We start from the raw sequence: 27070 nt of genomic DNA, 5'->3' as shown, positions 1-27070 counted from the left end.
GTGTGTAATCTATGACTACTACTGTCAGCAGCGCTGTCAGATGTACCATTTAAATAGTATTTGTACGACTATTTCAAAATTTTTTCCTTGTACAATCGCAATACGAAAGTCATACGGCTAAAATACTACTTTTTATAACCTAGCTGTCTTTTATTTAAACGTATAAAAATTCTAGTTTATACTATATTTGGAAACATTTATAGTAACAGTATATAGTTAACAACATACAGTTATAGAACGAACGAACTCGCTTCGTCAACATCTAAGTCTATGGTCTACATAAATGCTTATGTTCACTTGGTAGTCTGTGGACGGATGATATTTTATATTTGGTTGGAGACTTTTTGCGATATGATTTAAATGACCCTATTTTATCAAAATTGCTTGCAATGCTTACTGCCCACAAATGCAATACCTATCTAACTCATACAGAAATAAGATCCCATCCCTACAGCCTTTGATGATATTGGTCCCTCGAATTGTAGGCAATGAGAATGAGATGCAAAAAATTGATAAAGAATGGCGAAATCTGCCAAATACAATAAATAAAAAGATTAATTTGACAACAAGCCCTGATAACTTTTGGGGCGATGTTAATAGACATTTTGAAGAGTATAAGTCGATATCCCAATTTTCACTAAAATTAGAAAGAGTTTATCTAATGAAAGTATCAATGGTACCTTGCTGGCCAAACAACATGTTTTAAATGAAGCAGGTAAATGTGCTAATTTTAAACCAAGTAAAGAAATGATGGCTAAAATGACAAGCAATGTATTGTATAAAAAGCATATGTAATTATTTATAGTAAAAAATATTTTTGATGTGTACTATTGTTTTTATTCAAAACTACGAAACGTACTACTTTTTTAAAGGTGGTATACTATTATCTTAATTTTACATCTGACAGCCCTGACTGTCAGTGTCAAACAATAAACCACAATAAACAAACGAATCAAACTGAAACGAAGTTTTTAATTTGTAGTAATTTTTGAAGTAGTTTTATGGAAATAACTGTTGTTCATCTGCATCGGTTCTAAAAAGAGATACATTGGAGAAAAAATGTCTTCCGATACAAATAAACCAGAAGGTTCAAACGCGGAGCCCAACAAACCCATTTGTTTGATAATTTTAGGTTAGAGTTTTTGTTCATAAACATGTAAAATCATACCGTAAATAAAGAACAAATATTAATTGATCGAATTCAAGTTTTGAAAACATAGATCCTTATAGAACTTAATGAATAATATTCATAGAGATTTTTAGGTATGGCCGGCGCTGGAAAGACTTCCTTCACACGTCGATTGTCAAATAAAGTTATTAATGGATCACGACCTTATCTAGTGAACTTGGATCCAGCTTGCAGGGAAGTACCTTATCCTGCCAACATTGGTAAGATTCTGTGAACTGCAATCATGTTATACTGGTATTCATTTCAAGCCTAAGTCTCTAGAATTAATTTATTTTCTAACCGGATAGACTAGGGAGGCTGACTTCGTGCTAGGGCCTATAGAAAAAATCATAGATTGAATGTGTGGCGGGTAGCCATTATACAACGCAAGATAATTGACAGATGCCTGAATCTCGCTTACGACATTTTCAAGATAAGCTTGCATATATACAAGTTCCGAACAACAACGTTCGGACCGTCGGTCTACCGAGCAATATTACCCGCTCGGTGGAAGATCTTCCCTTTGTCGTATACCTACAAATGCAAACAGTTCAAGTTGAAGCCTGTATTAAATTATTAATTAATATAATCATAGTACAATTGAATAATTTTGAGTAAAGCAGGAATATATTAATTGGTAAAAAAACCATTTCAAATAAAGATTTTTATAGATAAAGATTGCTACTCAGGGATTATAGATCACAATTAAATTGAAATTAAGATTAATTTGTAGAATTTAAAACAATGTGACTCTTTTATTTCCTCACCTTATTTCATTCTGCAATTTAAAAAATTGTTAGATAACAAGGTTAAAAGGTATAATTAAACATAATGTGTCCATATAAACATTTGCAGATATAAGAGATACTGTAGACTATAAAGAAGTAATGAAGCAGTATGGTCTTGGACCAAATGGTGGTATAGTTACAGCACTGAATCTGTTTTCAACAAAATTTGGACAAGTCGTAGACTTGATAGAGAAAGCGGGAAAGAAACACAAGTACTGTGTTATCGATACGCCAGGTATTTATTTATATATTTCTCTATTAATGCAGTTAGTTTAGTCAACATGTTACGTTGATGTTTTCCTGCAATTATGAAATGAGATAAAATCTCTAATATAAACTTATCATTAAATGTATCGTTAGATAAAACGTAGTACTATTAGATATAATAGTGATACTATTTCGTTCGATTATCTATTATTTATTATGTAACTAGTAACAAGATGGTTCAAAATATTTTATATATTTTTACGTATTTTTAAAAATATTGTTCCTTAAATATTCAACAGGTCAAATAGAAGTGTTCACATGGTCAGCATCAGGCACAATAGTGACAGAAACACTGGCGTCATGCTGTCCCACAGTCGTAGTGTATGTAATGGACACAGTACGCAGTGTGTCGCCCGTCACATTTATGTCCAACATGCTGTATGCTTGCTCAATATTGTACAAGACTCGGCTGCCGTTTATTGTTGTCATGAATAAAGTGAGTTTTAGAGATATTTTTTAAATTAACAGTTTAAGGAATAAAACTATCACAGTTTAAGGTAAAGTTTAACGATGTGTTAACAATCAACAATGAACGTAAAGATAAGTAATTGAAGTAAACACAATTTAACACTTGTCTATATCGACTGAAGGACTGACTTTTTCTAGAAGCTTAGTGGTCGGCCGACGGCGTCTTATTTTTTTATTTATTGCTTTGATGGGTGGACGAGCTCACAGCCAATCTGGTGTTAATCGCATTTACGTCGTATATGTCTATAGGCTCCAGTAACCACTTAACACCAGGCGGGCTGTGAGCTCGTCCACTCATCTAAAAAAAAACATTACTATTCTCTTGTTTTTGTCTCAGATCGATGTAGTAAACAATTCATACGCAGTGGAATGGATGAGAGATTTCGAAGCTTTCCAAGAAGCATTAAATGCAGATGGTGGGGGAGAGACGGAAGGAGGAAATACTTACATAGGAAACTTGACACAGTCCATGGCACTGGCGTTGGACAGTTTTTATTCAGATCTGAAGTGCTGTGGTGTGAGTGCGCATACCGGTGAAGTAAGTTTATTAAAAACTTATTTTATGTACAGAGCATGGTACCATTCTGAGCAGAGGAAGTCACTCACTTAACGTTAAGCAATTATGAATGACGAATTTCATCACTTTAATGGACGTGCCAAATTATACAAAGAATTTAACACATTTTCATTTTCTATTTCCAAGATGAACAAATACCATTGTGCAATAAAAACTTAACCTAAAATATATATAATTTTGCATAATATCCAGTTAGGTATTATTATCTTACACGGGTAGTCCACTATCTATTCCAGTTAGAAGGGTGGAATTCGTTCTAAGCTACAATTAAACTGATTTCTGTGTTTTAAAGTTTTGCTTAATTCTCTCAAGTCTGGGTGTTGTTTTAGTTAACTGGATTAGTTTATAGCTCATTTATGGGTCACGCTTCCTATCCAGTGGTAGCTTCTGAAAAGTACTGCTCTTGCTAAGGCTAGTGTTAACAAATTCGCTCAGTGTGCTTAGTGCAAGTTTTTTAACGTTCTCGATAGCGTAAAAGTTAGCTCGTATTTGTATGGAACGGGATCGTTTGCCTACGTTTGCCGCTAGGGGCGCTGTTCCAACTGCATACAAAACTGAGTTAACTTTTACGCGATCGAGAACGTTAAAAAACTGTCACTAAGCACACTGGTTGTACCCGTGAGCTCATTTACCCGTCCGGGCGTAGATGAAATAGCCCCCTAAGCTATCAAAGAATAGGCAGGAAAAAATATTATAGTATAGTATGAGTGGAATTTTACAGGGCATAGATGAGTTCTTCAAACTAGTTGATGAATCTGCAGAGGAATATGAAAGGTTAGTATGGAAAAAAAATCTCTTTATTTATTAATCACAGAGGAGGGATACATAATTTGTGTATTGTTTAGTGTTGCCATATATTTACTGTCTTGTTAATTTTAGAGAATACAAAGCGGATTGGTTGAAAATGCGCGCTGAAAAATTGGCAGAAGAGAAACGAAGGAAAGAAGATGAATTAAAAAAGACAGACAGCGGTACAGTGGAATATCTATTTTAGTTTTAATATTTCACGGGTTCATGATTTTCATATTTTTAAATAATAGTGTTTATTATTTAGAAAATCGCAATGTTCAACCCCAAGCACTGGTCATCGTTCTCGTCGAACCTGTCGCTTGCGACGAAGGGCTCGGCGAGTAAACTAACCCATAGACACAGCCCACTGAGCTTCTCGCCGGATCTTCTCAGTGGGTCGCGTTTCCGATCCGGTGGTAGATTCTGTGAAGCATTACTCTTGCTCGTGTGTTCGTGTTAGAAATGTCGTCAGTTTGAGCCCCGTGAGCTTACCTACTAGCCCGGTGACGCTGACATGGTCTCTCTAGATCATCAGATTAGGTAGGAAAAAAAGCAAAGCTCAAAATAATCCATAGACAATCTTTGTTTTTCTTATTTAAAAAAAAGAAAAAACATTTCATCCGTTCCCAACACACCGAAGTGTAGAATAACAAGCGCGACCGTATACCGTTAAAGTTGTTATAATTGAGTCGTCTATTATCAAAGGCGGCAATCTGTACATTTGGACAAAATTTTTTTATTGATATGTCAATACAGATTTATTTGAATATAATCGTCTCCTTCAAAGAATACGGTTCAAAACCTGCATTAAATAAAGGTTAATAGTTAACCTGTTATTTATCTAAGATGTCGTTCCGAAGAGTTTTGTGACTGCCAATGGAATACAAAGTCAATAATTCGTTTTTCTGATTTACCAATCATTGTCCAAAAGTCAGATTGCCGCCTTTGATAATAGTCGACTCAATTATCACAATCATTTGTTTTTTTGTTTTGTTTTAAATTATGTTATTTGACATTTCACAGTGGAGACAGTTATAGACAAGAAGAGTTTGATAGATGAAGTGCCGATCGGCAGAGAGCTCAGCGACATGTACCTGAAGCACCCCGGCAACGAGAGCTCCAGCGACGACGAGGGAACTGAAAATGAACCGGAAATCGGTAATTTTTTTTATTAACATTACTGGCTGTATGTCACGTGACCTCTCGGGTACGACGCTAGTACCAGGGTACTGTATCAAATATCTCTAAGTATCTCACGAAATGTTTTCAAACTGAATGTTTTCATTAAGCCTTCCTTAAGCTGTGTGGACACGTATACGCGTGTTGAGTTAATATTTATTATATTTTTACTAAATATTTCTTATATGGCTGAGATTCACACAGAGACAGACACGTTGGATAGTCAATATTATTATTATTATTTTTTATTGCTTAGATGGGTTGACGAGCTCACAGCCCACCTGGTGTTAAGTGGTTACTGGAGCTCATAGACATCTACAACGTAAATGCGCCACCCACCTTGAAAAGTCAATTTGTTGTATTTAAATATAATACATGTTTGGACATGTGTGCGCCATGAAGAGCAACAATTTCCAAATAAAGAAGGAGACTGTATTGTGATTCTGAAGGTTTTATGTTCTATGGCCATAGCCATCATAAAACGCAAAACATTTGACAAATGCCTGAATCTCGCTAACGACATTTTCAAGATAAATTTGCATTTATACAAGTTCCGTCGGTCTCCCGAGAAATGTCACCCGCGCGGTCGGAAATTCTTTCCTTTGATAAAAAGGAGCCTTTTAACTATAAACCTACCTAACCTACCTTCCAAAGATAAAAATAAAAGGATAGGATGGGAATTAAAAAAAAAGATAAGACGTCCGGTGCATTCGTATGTAGTGATGCACCGGTGTTCGAGTCCCGCAGGCGGGCACCAACTTTTCTAATGAAATACGTACTTAACAATTGTTCACGATTGACTTCCACGGTGAGGAATAACATCGTGTAATAAAAATCAAACCCGCAAAATTATAATTTGCGTAAATTACTGGTGGTAGGACATCTTGTGAGTCCGCACGGATAGGTGCCACCGCGCTGCCTATTTCTGCCGTGAAGCAGTAATACGTTTCGGTTTGAAGGGTGGGGCAGCCGTTGTAACTATACTGAGACTTTAGAACTTATATCTCAAGGTGGGTGGCGCATTTACGTTGTAGATGTCTATGGGCTTTAGTAACCACTTACATCAGGTGGGCTGTGAGCTCGTCCACACACCTAGGCAAGCCTGAATTTTGCTAACGACACTTTCAAGATAAGTTTGCATTTATACAAGTTCCGTCGGTCTCCCGAGAAATGTCACCCGTGCGGTCGGAAATTCTTTCTTTTGATAAAAAGGAACCTTTTAACTATGAACCTACCTTTTATAGATAAAAATAAAAACATCCTTTAATTGCAGACGACAAACCAGAGGACGTGGCTATGTTCCAAGAGTTCTTAAAGAAACACATAAAACCTAATGACACGCAGAAATAATACGTAGTTAGAATTTATTCTTTAAAAATAAAAATAAAAAAAGTGTAAATATTAGGTTTACGAACATTAAAATAAAACAAGATATATTTTCACACGGATGGATGTTTTATTTATTCTGTAATTTATTTTCCATGACATTAGGAAAATTGACAACTAAATTAATTTCTTTATCGCTATTCTTTAAACATAAAATAAAAATGGAAATATTAGGTTTACGAACATTAAAATAAAACAAGATATATTTTCACACGGATGGATGTTTTATTTATTCTGTAATTTATTTTCCATGACATTAGGAAAATTGACAACCAAATTAATTTCTTTATCGCACGTCGTTCAAAACCAACGAATGCGTCGTTAAAATAATATCTTTATAAACTAATTTCAATTCGTACTTAGTACGTTATTGTCAAGACAATAACAAAGTCACTTCCGTAACAAAATATTTTTTTCCGTAATTTTAAAATGTATTGTTGTTAAGATGTTTGTTCTTGTAAATTTACTATAAATCATAATATTTTAATGCGATTACACTTTATTGACATTTACGTACATACATTAAATAATAACAATATTATAACGCGACTTAAAGTGATTCTTGTAAGATATTTCTAAACTAATCTAGTAGAGATTTCTAAAGTTAAATAAATACAAACTAATGTTTCGATGTTGAGCAGACAATATCCATGATGATTTGAATAATTTAATTTTTGATTGTTTCGAAATTAATATTTTATTTTTAATAATTTATCTAAAAATTTAAAGTAAAGCTTCAAGATAAAATCACACAATACGTTTTATTGATGCCATTTCTTTGTAAGAGGCTTGTCCGACATTGTTCAATTAACGATATTTAAAAAAACTATAAATTATTAAATATTGAATCAGTTTGGGCGTGTAATCGGAATTTAACAATAGATTTTAATTTGACAATAATAAAACTCCCATTAAGAGTATCCGAAATAACAAATTAAACCAAAGAATGAGCACATTACACACGGGTATCTTTTTTTAAAAAGGAACCCCAATTTTGATGACACTTAAAACGATATTTCTGTTGTTATGTGGATACTGGAACCCATAGCCATTATAACCTGATTTACCTCTCCCTCTTTGACATAGATATGGTCAGTGTCATTTGTACAACAAACTGTTATCCTACTCTTTAACTGTACCGATGGCAGAATGTTCTTAGAATGGATTTTATTGATTTAGATTGATTGATTGGATTAGATGGTCTTAAAAAGTATGCAAAAGTCATTTCGTAAAAAAATCCTTTAGCTATTCGTTGCAAAGCGTTTTTAATAAGCTTTTATTAACTTGAACTATATCTATATGTGAAATGGAATCAATCAAAATCATTTTAAGTAACTTTTTTATAAGTAATTTTAAGACGTTTGGTTAAAAAACCTACACACTTATCAAGGCCGATGCCAATACAACTGTAATTTTATAATATTGCCCTAACGTCCTGACAAGGATTATAAAAATGAAGAATAAAGTTTTAAGAATTTATTCTTACTTTGGTTTTATATTGTTTTTGTAATTTCTAAAATGAATGTATTTAACTTTATATGTAAGTAATTTTTTTAAACAATATTGAAGTTGTACATTCATATATTGCGATGTAAGTACAAATCTATTGCATTAAGTACTTATTAATTAGATTCGTATAAAAATGTCATGAGAACAATAATATTTTTTTAATATCCACTTATTTTCAATTAGAAAGTTGAAATTGAAACGAATGGAATAATTTAGTTTCATTATAATAAAAATGTAGAGATTGTATGAGGTAATTGATGTGATGTCTAGATTTTTTATTAGTTTCTCAATTTATATAGTTTATCTATATAATTGTTTGACCAACCTGAGTGGCCTTATGTAGAAAACAATATTGTTTTGTGTTTTATTATACATTGCGTTTTTTTAAATTTGCAATTGTATCGAATTTTTTTAACGAATGATCTCGACGATGTAGTAATAACCCTATCCTCTAATAGAATAAAACCCGTAAGTAAATAAATAAATAAAAATAAAAACGACTGCCTCAAATAACATGGTCTGGTCTGGTTGTAGGCAGCGGCTTGGCTCTGCCCCTGGCATTGCTGAAGTCCATGGGCAACGGTAACCACTCACCATCAGGTGGGCCGTATGCTCGTCTGCCTACAAGGGCAATAAAAAAAAAAAAAAAAAAAAAATTGAACATCTCAAACTTTAATTAGGGTATCGACAATACAGGTAACCTTCTTATAACACGGTAGATACGTCCCTACAAAGCCCCGCGTTGTGTGAAACCGCGTTATATGAGACCAGAAGCCAGTACAAAAAGACGAGTAATTTTTCTGAACGAAACATCTCAACTATGCCTGTACGTATTTTTTTACCTATTACACATAAAAAATAAGCAGCAAAATTTCAGTTATTATATATATTGTGTGTTCCTAGTGTATAATTTAATTGTCTATATACATAATTTTAAACAAAATTTTCGTTATCGAGTTGTAGAAGTATTGTGTTATAAGATTGTTTTGGAGAATTTTTCTTTTCGTGTTATAGTGGAACCGTGTTGTAAAATACCGTGTAATAGGAAAGTTACCTGTATAAATAAATTAGATTAGCAGGAACAAAATTATCGATACCATACTATATATTATATTTACCCTAGCATTCCAGAGACAGCTGCATAAAACCTAAAACTATTTTCGAACTACCCGTAAAATAATAAAATTCGAAATTCAAAGAACATCACCGTTGCGTATACAAGGATTGATGGTTGACGTCAAACTATGATTGTGATATGTACCGTTTCCATTGACGGGTGCCTTCACTGAACTTCCTCGACCGGCTCTCTCTAAGGACGCGTCGGATAATCTCCAGGCGGGGTGGTAGGTGACGCAACCGAAGCAGTCCTTGTGGGCTAAGGCTGGATTCGGCCACGTGTTCGTTGTGCTTCCTATCGACGTGTACCTGTGAAAGAAAAATGTTATTATCTATGTACAAGTAAAAGCTGTTGTATTCTTTGTACGAGAAGCACTGCTGCTTGAGATACAAGTTTTATCAGCTAGTTCAAGCACAGATGCAAATTATGATGTCGTTTCCACTTCTATGTTAACAATAAATAAATAAATAAAATACATACTATGTATAAATAGGCAAAGATAAAACAGTTAAATACAATTCTCTCCGCCGTAAGTCAATCCATTATTTAATTTACACCAAAAATGCATTTTAGTTTTACAAAGAAATGATAATTAATAATTAGCTTTATTTGTTCAGATTAGAACTCAAATATGGTTGAATTAATCTATAAATTTAGTAATAATTATTAGATAAGTAATTATGTAGAATTATTTCAAATATTGAAAAATATGTGAAAAATAGTTATTTCTAATGTAGTAAGGTGAGGTCGCACCTCATCAGTGTGCTTAGTACGAGGTTTTTAACGATCTAGATAGCGTAAAAGTTAACTCAAAGTTGTATGCAGATGGAACAGGCAAACGTTCCAACTCCATACAAATTTGAGTTAACTTTTACGATATCGAGAACGTTAAAAAACTCGCACTAAGCACACCGGTCTCGAGTCTTCACTGGCTACCCACATTGAGGCATGAGGCAAGTCTGAATTGTTTTACACTTTACAAATCCTATTGAACTATAATTTTAAGTATCTTACGACTTCAATATATAAATATTAATATCTGTTAACAAAATGTAGTCCGAACCCAGATTCGAATAAGAGTGTTGCCATATTAAAATTTTAACCTAACATGGGATAATAATATATCGAATTAAAAAAGGAAAGGTTGAATGTGAATACCCTTTATCGTAGAGACTGCAGTACGGCACTTGTCGTTGCAATATGTAGCTCCATATGTGGTGATAAAACCAGTTCAATAGCGGAGATATTCTCATTATCTGAGGCCAATTCGCATCCGTTTTCTGTTAACGCATAAATTAGATTGTGTCAAATTGAATTGATAAGACGTCAAAAGTCAATTTTATACTTAAATTATGTAGTAGCTCCATTTTCCAATAGGAAAGGCGAAAGTATCATACTGTACAGCCTAATCTTTTGTATATTCTGTTATGTAAAAAAAAAATGTGCAGCGAAAAATGATATAGATGAAAGAGGCGAAGTTGATTTATTTGAGATTGTAATCAATATGGGATGAACTTAAATGAATCTAGATGAGATGGGATGAAATAAAGTTTCAGTTAAATAGTTACAGAGGTTTTAGTGGACTTTTTCCCCTAACTATTCGCTAGTAACTAAGGGAGTATTCCAGGTACGCCCGGATGGGTAGGTGAGCTCACGGGCTCAACCTGAGAGAATTTGCCAACACCAGTACTAGGAAGAACAGTGTTTCGCAGAATCTACCACCGGATCGGAATCGTGACCAACTGAGAAGATATGGCGAGAAACTCAGTGGGCTGTGTCTATGGGTTACTTTGCACGTCTCTCAACTCTTCATCGTAATCGACGAGGACGGTGCTTGAGGGGCCTAAAATCACCGAGAGTGAATTCGGGTGTTCCGACCAGAGATATATTTTGGGCGACGGCGGCTTTGCCTTGCCTCGTCGCCTGGGTAGAATAAGCACGTAATCCATAAGACTCTCACCTGAACAAATTGCAAATTCTCGCTGTAAGGATCGCTCCGTCTCGTTCCCATCAAGCCGGCCTTCAATATTCCGTCCTTCTCTAATAGCCTCTGTAACGTCTCCTTCATTTCGCCTTCGGTTACTTTTAACGTCAGACCATAATACATTTTAATCTCTTGAACGAATTTCTCGATTTCGACAAACGGTCCCTTTGTCCTTATGTAGACGACTTTAAGGTTCTTCCCTATGTCGCAGCTCTTGTAAATATCTTTAAGTACGTTTATTGTGATGTCTAATAATACTGTGCAGTCTTTTCCGCCGTTGAAACATAAGAATACCTCGTCCAATGCGTACGTTTGGAAGCATTGCCTAATTACCTGAAATGCGAAAGTACAATTTCACTCTTATAAATCGGTTGGAGAGCTTTGAGACCTGTTGTTAAGTATTTCCCTACGCATATATGATGGGTGTTCCACATTTGAGCCCTTCACTGCTACCCGGCAGATATAGGTTCGCTGGTATTACTACCCATCCGGGCTAACATTATCACTTGTGAAATAGATAGTTATTCTATTTAGCTGATTTTAAATACATATTTTTGTTATGCTTTTTGTCATGTTATAACGTAAATTAACGTAATACATTATACTAGGTTTGGTTGACAGTGACATTAACGTTATTTTGGTAGGCGACTAAGCTTTATTGGTGGTACTGGTATTTTACTGGTATTTACTGGTGGTAGGACATCTTGCGAGTCCGCATGGGTAGGTTTGCCTATTCCTGTCGGTTTCGGTTTGAAGGGCGGGGCAGTCGCTGTACTGTTAAAAGTGAGACCTTAGAACTCATATCTCAAGGTGGGTGGCGGCATTTACGTTGTAGATGTTAATTCGTTCCGGTAACCACTTAACATCATGTGACCCGTGAGATCGTCCACCCATTGAAGCAATAAAAAAAACAACTTAAATAGCCATGGTCAGACAATGTTAATGCCAGCAAAAGGCCGTGAAGCAGTATCGCGTTTCACTTTGAAGTGAAGGGCAGCCGTTGTACTATTAAAACGGAAACTTAGAACTAATTTCTGAAGGTGGGTCGCTGTATTGACGTTGTCGATGTCTATGGGCTCCGGTAACCACTTAACATCGGTTAAGCAATAAATAAAAACTGTCGTGTCGTTTACGGGTACAATGTACGCTACCAGAATAGTTTATGATTAAAATTAATCCACGGAACCGTGTCGATGTTCAATTGTGATTAATTTCGGTGCTTAAGAAAACGCAAGTTTTTACCGGTGGTAGGACCTCTTATGAGTCCGCACGGGTAGGTACCACCACCCTGCCTATTTCTGCCGTGAAGCAGTAATGCGTTTCGGTTTGAAGGGTGGGGCAGCCGTTGTAACTATACTTGAGACCGTAGAACTTATATCTCAAGATGTCTATGGGCTCCAGTAACCACTTAAAATCAGGTGGGCTGTGAGCACGTCCACCCATCTAAGCAATAAAAAAAAAAAAGTATTTGTATGTTTTCGTTTTCCTCACAATTTAATGCAAACAAGCGGAATTGATTAAAGTTAGTAGCTTCGGTAATGCAATGAAAACGGCCGTCTGGTGTAGTGGTAAATGACATGGTCACTACACAAGGGGGTCGCGGGTTCGAATCCCGCCAAGGGAAGATATTTGTATGATAAATATAAATGTCTTTCCAGGGTTATGGGTGTAATTAAATATATGTATGTGTATAATAAAAATATTATATTTATTTCCGTTATCTGGTACTTGTAACACAAGTTCTTTACGAACTTAGCACGGGACCAGTTAACGTGGCGTGATTGTTAGTAAATATTTATCTTTATTTATATTTATTTATTTATTTAATGAGTACCTGCTCGGCTTCCTTCAGGACATCAGTAACGTCAGGTAGCTCGTCCATGCCTCCGCACGTCGGTTGCATGTCAGTGTTTGCTCTGAAACAAATAACACGGCATTCAGAGAAGTACTGGTCCCGCAGTAGTCGAAATTCGACTATAATTAATTGAAATTATAAGATTCAACATTACTATGGTTCTATTATCAAAGGCTATTTATTATACTTCTATAATTACAGATTTCACCAAGACTACACTTTAGACAAAATTAAATATTAAAAAAGACAAACAATATTTAATCTATTCTCAATTTGACCATAGACTTTATGCAATAAGAAAAGTTTGACAATAAACAAATAGTATGCATGCGTGTGTGCGTCAAATACATGGTAGCGTGTGTAATGTTTTCTTTATTGATTTAATGTATTTTTTATGCATTATTTAAAAAAAATATTAGCATTGTGCACTTCTCTATAATCTCTTATAAGTGTGGAAAATTGCATACTCCTCCGTCCGCGCAATGTTCGTAAAAAGGGATACAAAGTTTTTGCTTCACGTATTAATATATAGATTCAGAAAATGCTTAACAAGGTCTATACGTCAAATAAGTTGCGCTTTAACATAAAGACCTTTGTTGTATGACGACTGCCCACTGGTTCGGGGCAGATTTTTTTTTATTGCATAGTTGTGTGGACGAGCTCACAGCCCGCCTGGTGTTAAGTGGTTACCGGAGCCCATAGACATCTGCAACGTAAATGCCGCCCCTCACACTGATCTTAGCTGTTATCTCTTTGAGTTATCCAAGGTTTTATTTTTTATTTTTACACTTGCCGAATGTATTAAATATACAAACAGAAATTGATAGCATAACAAATTAACGTTGTATCCGCGGTAAATTCTTATTTTAACAGATGTGAATACAGAGAAACTTCCACGGAAATTTCAAAATTTATGATTAATTCAATGAATCGAAATGAATTTACCCACTGAGTTTCTCGCCGGATCTTCTCAGTGGATCGCGATTCCGATTCGATAGTAGATTCAGCGAAGCACTGCCCTTGCTAGGGTTAATGTTAGCAACGCCGTCCGGTTTGAGTCCCGTGAGCTCACCTGCCACGTACCATCCGGCTATGGAATGAGCTCCCCTCCACGGTGTTTCCCGAGCGCTATGACATGTCCTTCTTCAAACGAGGCTTGTGGAGAGTATAATATTAAGTAGACAGCGGCTTGGCTCTGCCCCGGGCATTGCTGGAGTCCATGGACGACTGTAACCACTCACCATCAGGGGCCGTCTGCTCGTCTGCTTATTAGGGCAACAACAAAAAAAAAACACCTATTTGATAGGTTACGCTGACATAGCCTCTTAAGGCTATCAGCTTAGGTTGGAAAAAAAACCTACAATTGAATAATAATTAGTATACCTAACGGGCGGTTTCATAGCTAACAACGATTTCGTCAAGAAAACCGGTTGAAAAACCCGCTGGAAAGCGATGTATTGCTTGCCGGCTAATTATGATATTTTTTTCGCACGTAGAGTATTGTTTCGTTCGATAAGACCGAGATATGAATTATTCATGATCGGTAAACATGTCACAAGGTACCGGAGGATCGTGTCTGTTTCAGTACGTAAAAATATAATTAATTGCTTCATGAATAGTTTTATTGCATAGTTATAACGAATGCTTAAGTGAATGTGGTACAGCTGTTTCTAATTTCTGTAAACTAAACAGTTGAAATTTGAATAAAATATTTTTTAAGCTATTGCATAGCTTTTATCGCGGGCCTTGAACGCGGCGACCGAATCATGAAATTCCGTAACGAAAAAAACCTTACACCCCTCACTCCGCCTACCATGTAGCTCGCGTTCAACACATTCACACGTTGTGCTTGTTTAATGTTTGTGAATAAGCGCGTGGCGTGACGTCATCATGAAAAGTCTGCCCATCTCTCTCTCGCGCGGTCTAGCTTATAACCGTGAAGGGGACAGTTAAGGTTTTGCTTTTATTAATGTTTAATATAGCGTGGTGTTGTTTTATTATTGTTTTAATATTAAATTATCAGTCTTATTATAATTGCATAAGTTGATCAAAAATGCTATGCAATAGCTTTATCGCGGCAGTTCCCGAGTGCCACACGTTTGTTTTTTATTAATTAATTTACGCTTCATTGTTATAGGATAAGTTGGTTGGTGAATCTGAAGACCAGTTAATTTTAAACGATTGCAGGACATAAATTGCGAATTCACAATTGAAAGTCGTCGTGGCCTAGAGGATAAGACGCCCGGTGCATTCGTATCAAGCGATGCGACCGTACCGGTGTTCGAAATTCGCAGACAGGTACAAATTTTTCCTAAGAAATACGTGTTTAACACATATTCTCGTGTTAGCACCACGGTAAAGGTATAATAACATCGTGTAATGAAAATTAAACACGCAAGCATAATTTGCGTAATTTCTGGTAATAAGGCGAGTCTTGTGGACCCTCACAGGTGAGTACCACTTCTCTACTTATTTTGGCCGCAAAGCCGTAACGCTTTCCTTTAGGCACGATCGAAGTCCGGTTTGAGGCTGTCCTTCGGAAGCTAGGATAGCTTAGTGGTAAAAATAGACAGGATAACGGTAACTACCCATCCCTAAAATCCCCCACCCATAAATATCAGCCAGGTTCTCGTTCGGTGAATCTAGTATAAACTCACGAGTTTACTAAAATAGGTAGAAAAAAAACAAAGCAAGGTTCCAACAACAAGGTGGTTAAGTTCCAAATGAACTTTAATTAACAATAACGATTAAATTTTCCAATTAAAATCCGGTTTTTTTAATTGTGTACATCAGGTTTTCACGTAAGCACCATTTCTGTATTATAGATGAATATATTTATAGACAATGTAACCTATTGCAAACAAATAGAGTTGACACATAATTGTTTTATAATAGACTATACTAGAAATTAATGTTTTTGTTTTTGCTTTTATGGGTGAATGACCCCGCAGCCATTTATTACCTACCGTCATCGCCGTCACCTACCTCGTGGTTGGCGGCTGCTCTAACCGGGTGGGATTACAATGCGCCCTAACACCAATAGAATTGTTGGTTGAAAATTTTATACTTTCTTTACCTACCTAAGTTGATAGCCTTGAGAGGTTACGTCAGCATAACCTAACAAGTAGGTGAGCTCACCCTCAACCCTAGCAAGTCAACACTGTCAGTAATTTTATATGTGTAATAGTTTTACAGTCCAACGATTCAAGCAAGCTAATTTGTTCCAATTTAGACTAATTTTCTGATTTCCGTTTCCGAATTGGAAACGGCAATTACCTCAAAAGAATAGGCAAACAATATTCATTTGCTAAGCATCAGAGAGTTCGTAATTTCTTGTTGTTACATTGCGTGTTGCTTTCTTTTTCTTTTACGCTACCATAATATTCACATATTTAGTTTTAAACTAAACACCTACAAAGAGGATCAAACATTTATATATGAAATGTAATGTATGCTTGTATGTACGTTTGTATGCTTCCACAGTGCGTTTCCAGAGATCTTTTATGCCACGTACCATCCGGCTATGGAATGAGCTCCCTTCCACGGTGTTTCCCGAGCGCTATGACGAGGCTTGTGGAGAGTATTCAACGGTAGGCGGCGGCTTTGTTTTGCCCCTGGTATTGCTGAGATCCATGAGCGACGGTAACACCTTACCAGCAAGTGGGTAGTGCGATCGTCCGCCCTTAGGGCAATAAAAAAATGTAGAAGAAAATTGTGTACGCGCAAGCGGGTTCTTTCGGAAACAACTAAGACAACGTAAATTTATTATGACGTATTAGCCGAAGTCGTATGTAGGACACGATAGGAATGTTGCTTGTTCGACAGAGTACATTACACGAAATACCAGATGCAACAGTGAAGATTTGTATAAACTAGTAGTCCCGCAGTAGTCGAAATTCGACTATAGTTAATTGGAATTGTAAGTTTGTACACTATTGTGATTGTATTTTATACTTTTATAATCACAAATTTCGCCAAGACTACATTATAAAAAATATTAACAAAGACAAACAATATTTAATCTATTGTCAATTTGACCACAGACGTCAAGAACAAAAGTTTGACAATAAATACTATGCATGCGTGTGTGCGTCAAATACATGGTATGTAGTGTGTGTAATGTTTTCTTTATTGATTTAATGTATCTTTTATGCATTATTTAAAAAAAATATTAGCATTGTGCACTTCTTCTCTATATTCTCTATAAGTGTGGAAAATTTAATACTCCTCCGTCCGCGCAATTTTCGTAAAAAGGGATACAAAGTTTTTGCTTCACGTATTAATATATAGATTAACTTTTTAAACAATATAGCCGAGAGTGTGCCCATCCGACCGTGACGGGGCAACGCAAAGCCGCCCTCGCCCGAAACATGTCTTGTCGGATCCCCCGGATTCACTCTCGATGCTTTTCGGACCCTCAAGCACCGGTCTCCGTCATGAGCTCGACGAGCGAACTAACCCATTGACACAGCCCACTGAGTTTCTCGCTGGATCTTCTCAGTGGGCGGCGATTCCGATCCGGTGGTAGATTCTGCGAAGCACTGCTCTTGCTAAGGTCAGTGTTAGCAAACTCTTTCAGGTTGAGTCCCGTGAGCTCAACTATCGGTCACAGCATAACTGGAATAGCCCCTTAGGCTACCAGCCTACCAGGAAAAAGAGCAACTAAAGGGTTTCCCCGTTTTGAGATATTTACAGAAAATTTTTTTTTTTTTTTAATTTCACAAGTGTGCAGTTTTCATACACATCATTGAACGAAAACGATGACGTCACGTCTTTGGAAAGAAAAGAAAACTCACAACAAAGTAGATTTTATAATTAAACAAAAGAAAAAAAAGTTTCAATAACATTTAGGACATACATATAGGTATAATAATAAATATTTACTAACAATCACGCCACGTTAACTGGTCCCGTGATAAGTTCGTAAAGAACTTGTGTTACAGGTACCAGATAACGGATATAAATGTAAGATTTTTATTATACACATACATATATTTAATAGACATCCATAACCCTGGAAAAGACATTTATATTTATCATACAAATATCTTCCCTTGGCGGGATTCGAACCCGCGACCCCCTTTTGTAGTGACCATGTCACTTACCACTACACCAGACGGCCGTTTGCATATTAATTTTTCAATTTTTATGTCCAGGCGTACCTATGAACTATTATGAATTATTTTATTATTTAGAATTGATAAAATAACTCACCCATTTCGGAGCGCGTGCGAGTTAGCCATGTCTACGTCCGTCAAGATGCACTGTTCGAACGTAAATACAAAACAAACAGGCGTTGAAATACTTTAATAATACATTAAAAACGTCAAAAAAAACGTCAAGCGCGAACCGTGACAATAAATTTAACGTTCCGTTTTTTATTTTGAACAAGTCTCATATCATCTCAGTATAGTCTCCAAATATCGGAATATTATGTGTATATTTAACAAATACTTTACAGTAAGTTATCGGTTGTTGTAACAAAATGTTTCGAGAGGTCAGACAAACGATAATGCTAATTATTCGATTAATTCAAGGTCTCCATACAATGTGCGTTTAAGGGATTTATAAATGTCAAAATAGATACCGTCATGTTCTCCGTGATTCATATGACACGTACGCTGGATTACCTTTTTAAATATAATACCGTTGAATTAAATAATAATAATAATAAATAAACTTTTTTTTTTATTGCTTATATGGATGGACGAGTTCACAGCCCACCTGATGTTAAGTGGTTACTGGAGCCCATAGACATCTACAACGTTAATGTGCCACCCACCTCGAGATATAAGTTCTAAGGTCTCAGTATAGTTACAATCAACTATAAATGGTTTGGAGAAAATGAGCCAGAGTTAGTTATTTGTGGTATATCTTTATGCATTATTTAGAGCATACTAATGGGATTTTTTATTTATTTATTACGGAACCCAAAAGAAGCATTGCGTCCTAAGCAAGGATTTTTTTTTTATTTTTTTTTTATTGCCTAGATGTGTGGACGAGCTCACAGCCCACCTGGTGTTAAGTGGTTACTGGAACCCATAGACATCTACAACGTAAATGCGCCACACACCTTGAGATATAAGTTCTAAGGTCTCAGTATAGTTACAACGGCTACCCCACCCTTCAAACCGAAACGCATTACTGCTTCACGGCAGAAATAAGAGAGGCGGTGGTACCTACCCGTGCGGACTCACAATAGGTCCTACCACCAGTAATATGAATGAAAGTGAAGAAGCGTTTTTCTTAAGCTCCACGCGACCGATACCTGCTTAGTTTTGTAACGTTCTCGATAGCGTAAAAGTTAACTCAAATTTGTATGGAGTTGGAAGGTTGGCCTACGTTTGCCGCTAGGGGCGCTGTTCGTCTCTTATTCTCGCAGCGACCCTAAATGTAATTAACATTAATTATATAATTAAAAAGTCAACAAAAGTTATCGTTTGTTGTAACAGAATGTTTCGAGAGGTCAGGCAGACGATAATACTAATTATTCGATTAATTCAAGGTCTCCATACAATGTGCGTTTAAGGGATTTATTAATCTTAAGTGCTATAGGTACACACACAAGAAGAGATAGTTCTTTGATAGAAATCGCAGTTAAATTTATACATAAAGTCTCCGGATTACCACACAGGTGGGCTGTGAGCTCGTCCACCCACCTAAGCAATAAATAAATAATAAAAAATAAAAACAGCGGAAAGGCATTTAACCTTTACAAACGGGATAGGTTTGTAAAGGCTTATTCTCTATTCCTTCTCTGTATAATAATACCACAGCAAACATTTTGAAACCATAATAATATGATCTATTTATTAGATCTCTAACTGTATGCGCTTTTTGTTATAAAATAAAAGCAAAGCTACAGGCTAGGCGTGGTCTTGGATTGATATTTAAAAAAAAAACAGATTTGCGGGGAGGATCGACATTTGCACAGGTAAATTTCACAGGCAATTTCAATCCAATTTACATTTGTTCTCAAAGTGTTTTATTCGGAGTGTTACGACGGAAGAAACTATATTATTTAAGATTCAATTTTTTTATAATAATTCTAGCGGACCCAACAGACTTCGTAGTGCCTCAATCGATATATAAGAGCCCTAAACTTTTTTATAAAATAAACTTAAAGACAAACAAAAAGAATCCGTCCGACGGGGGACACATCAAAGGAAAAACAAAATTGTTATTTTTATTTAAATCCGAGCACTTTCATATTTATTAACCTTTTAAACCTTCTCTGGACTTCCACAAATAATTCGAGACCAAAATTAGCCAAATCGGTCCAGCCGATCTGGAGTTTTAGTGAGACTAACGAACAGCAATTCATTTTTATATATATAGAAATAGATGTAAGGTACCAGTACTCATTCTTAAAAGCTCTAAAACCTACCTTAATTCTTAACTGGCATGGAGGTGCCGATTCCTTGCAGCTTTACCCTTTCAATCCGATTTCGATTACAGCATCTCGAATTTGTGGGGTTATTGATTTTGTTATTCTTCGATCTGAGGCAGAGCTTTTTTATGTTTTTTGGTAAACAATTACCGAACACGTGCGTTCACAGCCACTACTGTATATGATGTGTAATGTACAAATGAGTTGCGGTAAGTCAGTGAGTCAAATACGAGTTATGAGATTGTTGACAAAAATACTGATTACGTCCGCTGCCTTACATGACTTTTAGTTACATATTATATTAATACTATTAACTTAACACTCACTAGACTAATTATTAAGTAAAACGCTTTTCACGTCCTTTCAACTGAAACCAAGACGATTCGCGCTAAAATATATACCATAGTGGTTCATAATCGTATCACCAGCACCTAATTACATTCCCGATCCTGCGGACAGAATGGAAAGCAGTCGACGTCGCCCAAAACACGTCATCTCGGATCCTCCCGATCCACTAACGGTGCTTCTAGGTACTTCAAGCACCGGTCACCGTTCTCGTCGAACCCGTCGCTTGCGACGAAGGGCTCGACGAGTAAATTAACTCTCAGACACAGCCCACTGAGTTTCTCGCCGGATCTTCTCAGTGGGTCGCGTTTCCGATCCGGTGGTAGATTCTGCGAAGCACGGCTCTTGCTAGGGTTCGTGTTAGCATCGTCGTCAGGTTTGAGCCCCGTGAGCTCACCTACTAGTTACGGTTACGCTGGAATAGCCGCTCCAGGCTACCAGCTTAGGTAGAAAAAAAAAGTACCTAATAACGAAGATTTCTAAATTAAGCGGGTTTCTTACTTGTTGCGCGATATTATTTCTATAGCGCGGAATTCGTTCATAAACTGTACGATGGGTGCGTATTTGTCAAGAAAAAAAAGTAGCTTAATTTATTGCCCACGTAGGCAAACGAGCATACGGCCCACCTGATGATGAGAGGTTACCGTGGCCCATGGACGTCAGCAATGCCAGGGGCAGAGCCAAGCCGCTGCCTATCGTTAGCTATACGTGTCAGGGCGTTATCTTTGATTTTCGTGTCACTCGTGACCGCGTGAACTGTAAATTATTCAAATTTTCGGAAATAATATAAGTAATTACAATTAATAAACAATAAAAAAACCCGCGATATTAAACCGTAAAAATAGTTTTCTTGTCAAGGTTTTAGTCGATTTAGACCAAAATTCCTACAGCAAATTTTTTTATGGATCTTATCCAAATTATTATTTGATTGGTGCTTAAAAAAATAGCCATTAGCAATGTATTTTTACCCATTATCGGCTTCTCTGTAATTATCAATGACAGTCATTAGTAAGTTTTAGTAATTAAAAAGGCAAAATTGTGACGTATGTATTTCAATAAGATAAATACGCGGAAGCGACAATTAAGAAAATGATGTACTGGTTAGTACAATCATTGACTTCTTCAACACATCAATTTATCTATTGCAGAATTTATGCATACGTTTAGTGAAATCTTATACCTTTAAACGAGCAATTCTTGTATATTAATATATATGTATATAATCTAAATTTCGAAAACGGCTCCAAACGATTTTCATAAAATTTAGTATACAGAGGATTTCGGGGGCGATAAATCGATCTAGGTACGGTTTATTTTCAGAAAATGTTGTTTTACTCGTGTTTTCAATAATCAACTTTTCCCGACATCTATTGGCGACATCATGAAAAGTCTGCCCATCTCTCTCTCGCGCGGTCTAGTTTATGAGTGTGAAGGGGACAGTTAATGTTTTGCTTTTATTAATGTTTAATATAGCGTGGTCTTGTTTTATTATTGTTTTAATATTAAATTATCATTGTCTAATTATAATTGCATAAGTTGATAAAAAATGCTATGCTATAGCTTTACCGCGGCAGTTCCTGAATGCCACACGTTTTTTTGTTTGTTTAGAGCGTGGACTGTATTTTGGTGCTAGCGTCAATAAAAACTATATTCAGAGCAAAAAACTTAAATTTTTAAATGTACAACACGTGCACGTACGACCAGAATTTTTTTGTAACTACCACTAACTGTGTTGCCATACTTATTAGTGTGTTCCTACATTTAAAAACAATAATATAAAATTTTATGTTTAGAATTGCCCTAAACATTATTTAATTATTGTTTGGTCGTTGAGAGATTGCGTCTGGCGAAATAACTCCGGTTAACTTTCGGTTAACACAAAATGATGTGATAAATTTTAATTTGACACGTCGGTTTGTTTCTCAATGATATAATCATTCGTTAATTGAGTAAACAAATTAGATTTTTTTAAAAAAATCGAAATCTCAATGCTACTCAGTTAAACTACGGTGTTGGTTCCACCAAGACCCGCCAACAACGGATCCGGCCACTGAAACTATTGTACTTAAAAACTATAGTATAACTACAGTCACTAACAAAACACACCCATTTAAAAATTACTTATTTACTGTTCAGTTTTATCGTTCTTATTCAATTTACTTATTTAAAACCAACAGTCAAAGTCAACAATTAAGCTATTTTTTATTCATCACGTACCAAAAGTTTAAAGCAAATTGTATATTGTAAGTAAATAAAGACTAATGCGATATATGTAACATATGTAATTAAAATATGTAAATAAAAAAATTTATTAAAAAGTTTTCATTTAACTATATACAAATTAAAGATAGAAAAACTTGTTGAATTATAGTACTATGAATTACGCTTTATGTAAGGATGTTTAATTGGTAAAATGCAAGAAAGTGGAGTGTGATCCTGTGACCTGTAATCTGTACTGGTTCCGATACTAATTATTGGGTCCTCAATCTCAAATTAAATTAAAAAGTTAAGCAACAATGTGAATATGAGCGTCCATTGATTCCGCTTTTAAGTCTTGCAAATACTTGTATATACTGTTTGATTTGTAGTTTTATCCTTTGGTATGAAGCATACAACTTTTTAAATAAAAACAAATGAAAAAAAATTATGAATATTGAGGAACATGTCCAAAATTCAATCTAATGAAACATTTTCACTGTTGTATAAGAATTTAATTATAAAACGTAGAAATATTCATTGAAACAACTATTTACTTTCAACACATAACTTTTTCAAAGGAGGTTCACTATGATCATCACTATTTATGCACAAAATATCATTAGTTAACTTAATGGTAACACGCATCATCTCCTTCTTTGGAGACACATTACGTACATCAAACACTTCAATTATATTCTTTGAGATATCAATGGCAATATTTTCACAGACCATTTCCTTTGCAATTTCCTTTGTAGCCGCAAAACAATAAACATAAACTATAATTTCATTTTTCAAATTATTTACATTCTCACTACGCACCAAACCCTTAAAATATTTCAAAAATTCAACTGCCAATGCTGGTAGATTCATGGTAATGTGTATCCGAGAACTATCATCGAGCTTTCTTTTTTCATTACATAGATCTAATAAATAATCTTTGAGCACAGTTAAAATGAATTCCTTACCATCCAAATTGTATGATTTAAAGTATTGATTGTTTATTTTATTTTTCTCTGCATTATGGTTCAACCATTTGTATGATTCAGGATTCAGGTCGTTTGCATAAACAATGGTTTTGCGTTTCGCTGCTGGTATCGAGAATGGTCCAACTCCACAGAAGATGTCAAATAAGACATCGCCTTGTTTCAAATAACTTAGTATTCTTTCGTGCTCTTTACATAATCTTGGATTCCAGTAAACTTTTGAGAAATCAAATTCGAAATTACATCGATTTTCTTTGACAGTAACAATATAATCTTCGTCCCCTGCTAAAAGTTCCATGCTGAAGTTGCGATATGTATTATTTATAGTGTTACTTTTATTGACTACAGTCCGACATGACCTTATTTTGTCGAGCAAGACTTCACCAATCAAGAAACGATAATCAAGTAAATGATCTCGTAAATTCAAGTGAATGATGTGTCCGATGTGTGAGAAACTGCTTAGTTTTTCTTCATTTTCAGGTAAGACAGCATTGAAAATGATGTCAAAACTCCAATTATCGTATGTCAGTTGTATTTCTTGGGTATTAAAGTTGGATTCATTGACCTCGAAGACGGACATGTCCTTCCGAACATTTTCTTCAATATCAGTCCAACTGTTTATAGTATCAGGGTTCAAGTAAATGTTTTTTTTGGACTCCTCTCCGTCCAGCTTCGAGCTCTGTACCGGCTTGAATCGTTCCAGTTTTAAAAAGTAAGACTTGCAGAGTGGTGTAATTTTCGCCAATGTCTGTTCACTGACCTTCAACACTGGCACTTTGATGTTACGCAAGAATTTTGAGCGGTCAAGGACCTTCATACCACGAACATTGAGGGGAACCAAAGAGGAAGTCATTGTATGTAAAAGTCTAATGATTAATGTAAAAGTCATGTGAAAATATCTACGCAAGATTCATCGCAATACTAACCTATGATCAGATTAGATACGGTTCTCCTCTGGTGCACAACTCACTGAGACAATTTTTATTTAACGATTTCACTGTTTTGTACAAATTTTAAGTCCGAAATCCTTTTTTTATTATTTAACTTTTGTGGTGAAAGTAATTTTTAAGTATTACAGCCAAAATATTATCTTTTGTCAAGTTGACAGTTTGTGATTTTGACATTGACAGGAAAGCAATCTAACAGCTCCATAGACCTTTAAAGTAGGTTTCGTACTTCAGTGAACAGCTCCCACATGTTTTCATTTCTTTTAACTTTGGCCAAAGGATTTATGTTAATACTGTCTTCGGTTTTATTTACCGTTTTACGAACTTGTAATATGTATCAAAGAAGAAGTATCAAGAAATTGTGAAATTGTGTGAAGAGCAAAAAAACCGGTTCATTTTATAAAATTTATTTATTGCTTAGATGGGTGGACGGGCTCACAGCCCACCTGGTTGTAAGTGGTTACTGGAGCCCATAGACATCTACAACGTAAATGCGTCACCCACATTGTCTCAGTATAGTTACAACGGCTGCCCCACTCTTCAAACCGAAACGCATTACTGCTTCACGGCATAAATAAGCAGGATGGTGGTACCTAATTAATAATTAATTTCTAAATGTTCTAAGTGGTAATTAATTTCTAAAAGAGATATGTTATTTTATTTTACTTATATATACATAAAATAAGCAATATTTATTTTGAAGTCGTCGTAGCCTAAAGGATAAGATGTCCGGTGCATTCGTGTTGAGCGATGCACCAGTGTTCCAATCTTAGGTGGGTACCAATGTTTCTAAGGAAATACGTACTCCATAAATGTTCACAATTGACCTCCACGGTGAAGGAATAACACCGTGTAATAAAAATCAAACCCGCAAAATTATAATTTGCGTAATTACTGGTGGTAGCACCTCTTGTGAGTCTGCGCGGGTAGGTACCACCACCCTGCCTATTTCTGCCGTGAAGAAGTAATGCGTTTCGGTTTGAAGGTTGCGGCAGCCGTTGTAACTATACTGAGACCTTAGAACTTATATCTGAACCACTTAACACTAGGTGGGCTGTGAGCTCGTTCACACAACTAAGCAATACAAAAAAAATTGTGTTGCTTCTATATTATCCGAAGGAATTTTGTTCCTACCTGGTGTCTTATGACACCACTTCTCTTTTTTGCCATTATTTCACTGCCACTCTTTACGATTAAGATTCACGCGCGTATCTTGAGGTCGCACGGGTAAGTGTTACCATCAAGCCTATTTCTTCTTCTTCTTGATCATTCACTCAACGCTAGTTGGATTCCGTCAACGAATAGCTGGAATAGCCACTTAGGCTACCATCGAATGGGTAGGAAAAAATACCAGTTCGGTCATGTCCCAAAGAAAACCCGAATTCAACGGGAGATCGGAAAGGCATTTTGTTTTTATAAAACAAAATTGGACACAAACAAGACACAAAACTTGTTAATAATAAATATAAAAACAATAATTTCTAATTACGAGGCACTTCGAAGAAAGCCATACATCGTATTTAAGACGACAGATGTTGGCTCAAAGGAAATAGGTTGCTTTACGAAGGACCCGAATCACAGATGACAAAAACTTTTTAGGTATTAAGATCCTTTTGTTTTCTTAGTAAAGTTACGCGTGGCCAATATCGATGTCTATGAGCGCCATAATGTGTTATAAGGATATGTCTTGTAAATAGTTAAATAGAAAATAGGGTAGGTGTCCCAGAGGTATGCATTGGCATTTTTTTTTTGGCCCAGCGGTCATGGCGCCTACGATCCTCTGCTTGGGGTTCTTTGTCCTTTGTGAGTGGTGGGGAGACATGCGCTGCTCTTGAGATGCGCTATTTTGCCTGTCGCCTGTCTTGGTTGAGGTTAATCACATCCGATGCTCGCGAACGAGTTGTTGAATGTCGGGGAGCTTTGGCCGGTTTAACTCTGATATGTCCCGCCTATCCACATTTCCAACCCGTAGGGAGCTTTGGCGATTTCCTCATGAAATAACAAAATGAGTTCCAGTGGTTGCTCATTCTACACATATAGAGCAGTAAAGCCTTCTTGGGAATGATAGACTTCAAATTGACAATAAGCAAGATAAAAAATAGTTGGAGGTAGATTCTTA

At 35.9% G+C, this 27070-nt stretch overlaps 3 protein-coding genes across 5 annotated transcripts; 1 reads left to right on the top strand and 2 right to left on the bottom strand.

The window, feature by feature from the left end:
• Window positions 1-778: 778 nt before the first annotated feature.
• Window positions 779-6684, top strand: LOC101736249 (GPN-loop GTPase 1). Its single transcript, XM_038018856.2, has 9 exons — window positions 779-1132; window positions 1264-1389; window positions 2024-2191; window positions 2463-2659; window positions 3029-3229; window positions 3990-4042; window positions 4148-4239; window positions 5081-5215; window positions 6510-6684. The coding sequence occupies exons 1-9, from the start codon at window positions 1060-1062 to the stop codon at window positions 6584-6586; spliced, it is 1122 nt and encodes a 373-aa protein (XP_037874784.1). The 5' UTR covers window positions 779-1059; the 3' UTR covers window positions 6587-6684.
• LOC101736382 (FAD synthase) lies at window positions 6671-25129 on the bottom strand. 3 transcript variants are annotated; one of them, XM_062675051.1, is made up of 6 exons: window positions 24931-25129; window positions 22822-22878; window positions 13067-13148; window positions 11209-11565; window positions 10407-10528; window positions 6671-9556 (listed from the first exon to the last, which is right to left on the bottom strand). In XM_062675051.1, the coding sequence occupies exons 3-6, from the start codon at window positions 13133-13135 to the stop codon at window positions 9325-9327; spliced, it is 780 nt and encodes a 259-aa protein (XP_062531035.1). In that variant the 5' UTR covers window positions 13136-13148; window positions 22822-22878; window positions 24931-25129; the 3' UTR covers window positions 6671-9324. The 3 variants fall into 3 exon arrangements, with proteins under 3 accessions (XP_062531035.1, XP_037874786.1, XP_037874785.1); XM_038018858.2 differs by lacking the exon at window positions 22822-22878 and having other exon boundaries at window positions 24931-25121; XM_038018857.2 differs by lacking the exons at window positions 22822-22878; window positions 24931-25129 and adding an exon at window positions 18302-18494.
• Window positions 23512-24934, bottom strand: LOC101742451 (tRNA (guanine(37)-N1)-methyltransferase). The gene has a single exon (XM_004927506.5). It carries the CDS (start codon window positions 24891-24893, stop codon window positions 23568-23570), a length of 1326 nt encoding a protein of 441 aa, XP_004927563.1. The 5' UTR covers window positions 24894-24934; the 3' UTR covers window positions 23512-23567.
• Window positions 25130-27070: the final 1941 nt, after the last annotated feature.

This window comes from Bombyx mori, chromosome 22, assembly GCF_030269925.1.
Source record: "Bombyx mori chromosome 22, ASM3026992v2".
In the NCBI taxonomy this organism is placed as follows: Eukaryota; Metazoa; Arthropoda; class Insecta; order Lepidoptera; family Bombycidae; genus Bombyx; species Bombyx mori.
This window is presented reverse-complemented; position numbering and strand designations above follow the sequence as displayed.